The following is a 4261-nucleotide window of genomic DNA, read 5'->3' on the forward strand; positions in this document are numbered from 1 at the left end:
GAAGCCGGCACACTGCAACGAAGAGTAGCCTCCGATCACTGCAACTAAAAAAAAAAAGTGTGAAGAGCTCCAGAAGAATTCCCCTCCTCATGAGCGTACGCTTCCCCCTTCCTGTGAGGCTGTTTGGCCTTGCTTTTGCCACCCCATATGTGGGTTTTCCTCTGTAGGCTTGCCTCACACGTGGACGTCACGTTTTCTGTTTCTATTAGCCCTGTCTAGATAGTATGGTATCTTCCAAAAAACCAAAAAAGCCAAACAGAAAAACACAAACAGAAAAGAAAGATAAGAATAATAAAAGAGAGAAAAAGGAAAAAAAAAAGAAAAACACAAACCGTTATAAATTAAAAAGGTGACTTAAAGAATATTCACAGTATTGAATTTATCAATGAAACAGTTTTCGATTGTATACTTTTTTACCCCGATGGAACTAGTTAAAGTATCCATCTAAGGCAGTAAGTAAAGCAGTAAGAGGGGCATAATATTTTACTGGCTCCACATCCTCTAGTCAATATAAAGTTTTTTAAAAGTACAGTGTCGGGCTTCCCTGGTGGCGCAGTGGCTGAGAGTCCGCCTGCCGATGCAGGGGACACAGGTTCGTGCCCCGGTCCGGGAAGATCCCACTATGCCGCGGAGCGGCTGGGCCCGTGAGCCATGGCCGCTGAGGCTGCGCGTCCGGAGCCTGTGCTCTGCAACGGGAGAGGCCACAGAAGTGAGAGGCCCACATACAGCAAAAAAAAAAAAAAAAAAAAAGTACAGTGTCCTCTGACCTGATACTCAAATTCTATTTCCACACCCTGTGAGTAAGAGATATGTATTGAATTGTCTACTTAGCTCATTTTCCCTGGGAACTTTGGCATCTCTAAGCCAGAGCTAATCCTCCTGGCACCAGGCTTGGCCCCAGGATGCCATTATAAACATGGACCCTGAAGCTCCTCAGGGCTTCCTGTGTCTTTTGAGTCTCATATCTTTGTAGCGCTCCCATATGTACATATGTAACTAAAATTGTTTTTTTCCTGTTGATCTATCTTTTTATTACAGGGGGTATCTCAACCAAAAACCTAGAAGGGTTTATGAAAAATTATTTTTCCTCCCCTACACATAGGACCTAAATTCTTAATCCCAGTCCTTCAATCTCTAAATCAGATACCTGTTCCAAAGCCCCAATGTTTCTGTGATATTTCACTATTTGAGTAGGGCAAGAATGTTTTTAGTGTCCCAGTGCTTTTTTTTTACCCCCCTTGATCTATGCTTTCTCTTTGTCCATTCCAATAGACAACAGGAGAATTGACTCTAAGGCTACAGTGGATTATTATCCCTACTACTATTTATATTTAAAACATTATCTGATTAATTATAGAGGCAAATAGTTAAGATCTAGGATGCCTCAGTTACCAGCGTTAGAATCTGTGAAAATACCATCAACATTGAGTATCAGTGCCACCTCCAAACAACCATAGACAATGGTTTCAAGGGAAATATGTAAAGCCATGAGCAGAGTTTGAAGGGATGGAGAATTTTCTTGCTCCAAAGTCCCAGAGACACAGGGGTGAGGGAGTGGCAGAGGCCCCAGGTTGCCAAATAACTTCAAAGGTTGCCTAGGACCAAAATCGTTCTCCTTGGAATGCTGGTAAATGCAGGCCTAGATAGCTCCAGGCTGGCAATGATGTGAAAGGGAACACGCTTCCAAACACACTTATACACACACTCATTAGAATGCAGCAGAACATGGTTTTATTTCTGTGAACACAATACAACAAAAGTTGGCCGAAGTTCTAAGGCTGAAAATATGGAGACCTGGACCCTTCTTTGCCCTCTTCCCTACTATCTTCCTTCAAAACCTAGAGCTCCAAAGCAGAAAAGAATCCTACATATTTTTTGTCCCAACTCTGGTCTATCCTCATCACTCTAATTTTTCCAATACCCTCCTTTTTCCTTCTATGGGAACCAGGAAAATCAACAAAAGAAAGGAAAAATCAGAAGAGATTGTAAGAGAATTTGTGCCAAGTGAGAGGGAAAATGATGGAAACTTTAAACAACCTTGTCTAAGTGTACAGGAACCAAAGGATAAGGAGGGTCGCTCTTCTGAGGGGGGTCACAGGCAACAATGAAGAGCTTGTATTGGGTGCCATCTCGGTAGCGGCAGTCAGGATACTTCCCCGCAGTGAGACTGCACTGAGTCAGGTTAACAGGCTTTGGACTCTGGTGGCAGTTGTGCCACCCATTCTTACAGACGATGTGGGGCAAATCACAGACAGCAGCCACGTCCTGGAAGGAGTTGTGCAGAAAGGTGTTTTGAGGCTTACAGTGCTGAGTATAATTATTGACACTGCTCATTGCCTTGTTGCACTGGAGAAGCCTTGGCTGTATATGCTGAATTTCAAACCAGCGAGCCTTGGTGAGATGCTTAGGCAAAGCACAAAGTGGACACACTGACCACCATAGTCCCAGCAGCAATAGGAGAGGAAAGCATCCCAGAAGACCTGGCCCCATCTTTTCTGTGTAAGGAGAGAGAAAATAATGGTAGTAGCAAAAACAATAAGAGCAAAATTATCACTCATAACCATTTAGATTTTTATTCTGCCTTTTAAGATTTCATAGCTCTTTTTTGTTTGTTTGTTTTTAACCATCTTCTTTCTCACTCGAGTCTCACAATTCTAAAGAAACTAAAGCCCAGTGAGGAGGAATTTGAGGTAAGACGATCTTTTCTCTGACTGGTAGATCTCGTTCTTCTCTTTGTCCTGCACTCATGCGTTTGATGGTCCTCATGTCAGAAACCTTGTCTCTTCCCTCCTGAAATATTTACCCTCCATCTATCTGACCTGGATCTCCCAGCCATCTTCACTGGCCACTCTCCCCAGCCCTGGGGGCTTCTGCTCTTACCAGGTCTCCGCGCTGGGGCTCCCGCTGAGAACAGCAGCAGTAGTTAGTCCCAGGCTCAGAGCTTTCGTCTGTTGTTCTTCTCCCAGGTGTGCAAGGCTGCCTGCGTGTGGCAGGGGAAGGGTCCTGAGCCCTAGGAAAGAGAAGACTGGGGCTTGGAAGATGAACTTGTTGACAGTGTGGATGAGACTCTTAGACTTTCAAACTTGCTGTTTAATGAGTGTCAATAACACTGTAAATGCAGGGAGAGAAAGCTTACTTAAAGAAACAGTGAGACTCAAAACACAGTTTTGAGGAACTGATCACTTCCTGATATGAGTTGGTGCTTCCTCCCTGACTTGAAGCTTCAGTTTTTTGAAGTTTTATGGTTTCATTTCCTTAGGAGAAAATACACATGAAAATCTGATATAATAACTGCCATGTACTTGGTATGTGAGCTTCAAACATAGACTTGAATGAATTATTCCTTTATATGTATGTTTATTGGGCCAGATACTGGGCTACTCTGATTCGGGAGCTTGTGATCTAATGAAAGAGACAGTCAGGTAAATGGACCAATGCACAATATATTAACAAATATAAATAGCACTTACAGCTGTGATCAAGGAAACTACAGGTAACTGTGTGGATACAGTAGAGAGGAGGTATTTTTGGAGGGCACAACACCGGCACTGAGTTTTGAAGATTAATTAGAAATTAGGTGAAGAAGATGGTAAGGGCAGCCCAAAGAGGAAACTGTGTGAAGAGACCCATACATATGAAGAAGGGCACATTTAGGGTATTTGCCTCTTAAATCTGTTCTTGCCTTTCCATTGGTGCTGCAATATCCTTATTCAGAACCTTATTGTCTCATAGAGGACTCACATAAAAGTTTCCTACATGGACTCCCTATCTCTAGTCTCTTTTCCTTCCAATCCATTCTACATATTAATACTTCCAGATTAGTATTTCTTGAGCATAAATATAACAGTGAAACACTCTTGCCCAGTACTTTTAATGGCTCCAATAATCTTTAGGATAAAAAGTATTTCTTTTTCTAGCAAAGTTGCAAGATACAAGGTTAATATACGAAAATTGCTTTCTTATATACCAGCAATGAACAACTGGAATTTGAAATTAAAAAAAAAAAGAAACTAACATTTATATTAGCACCAAATAAAAATGAAATACTTAGGTATAAATCTCATAAAATATGTACAAGATCAATATGAGGAAAACTATAAAACTCTGATGAAATAAATCAAAAGAAGATCTAAATAAATGGAGAGATATTCCATGTTCATGCTGAAGGAAATCAGAATATGTAACCCCCCAAAAATGGCTCTTTGACATAAAAATTATTTTGCACTGAAGGCAATTAAGAATCATGAAGTGCAGAAAAAGC

General features: G+C 41.4%; 1 protein-coding gene across 1 annotated transcript; it reads right to left on the bottom strand.

Annotated features, from left to right (window-relative positions):
• Window positions 1-1708: 1708 nt before the first annotated feature.
• Window positions 1709-3119, bottom strand: RNASE6 (ribonuclease A family member 6). Its single transcript, XM_027083727.1, has 2 exons — window positions 2881-3119; window positions 1709-2495 (listed from the first exon to the last, which is right to left on the bottom strand). The coding sequence occupies exon 2, from the start codon at window positions 2488-2490 to the stop codon at window positions 2029-2031; it is 462 nt and encodes a 153-aa protein (XP_026939528.1). The 5' UTR covers window positions 2491-2495; window positions 2881-3119; the 3' UTR covers window positions 1709-2028.
• Between the last annotated feature and the right edge of the window lie 1142 nt (window positions 3120-4261).

This window comes from Aethalodelphis obliquidens, unplaced genomic scaffold (assembly GCF_003676395.1).
Source record: "Aethalodelphis obliquidens isolate GAN/ISIS:26980383/991018 unplaced genomic scaffold, ASM367639v1 scaffold51, whole genome shotgun sequence".
In the NCBI taxonomy this organism is placed as follows: domain Eukaryota; kingdom Metazoa; phylum Chordata; class Mammalia; order Artiodactyla; family Delphinidae; genus Aethalodelphis; species Aethalodelphis obliquidens.

Coding starts and splice junctions, on each gene's coding strand:
- RNASE6 (XM_027083727.1), bottom strand. CDS start 2,490: ATGGGGCCAGGTCTTCTGGGATGCTTTCCTCTCCTATTGCTGCTGGGA.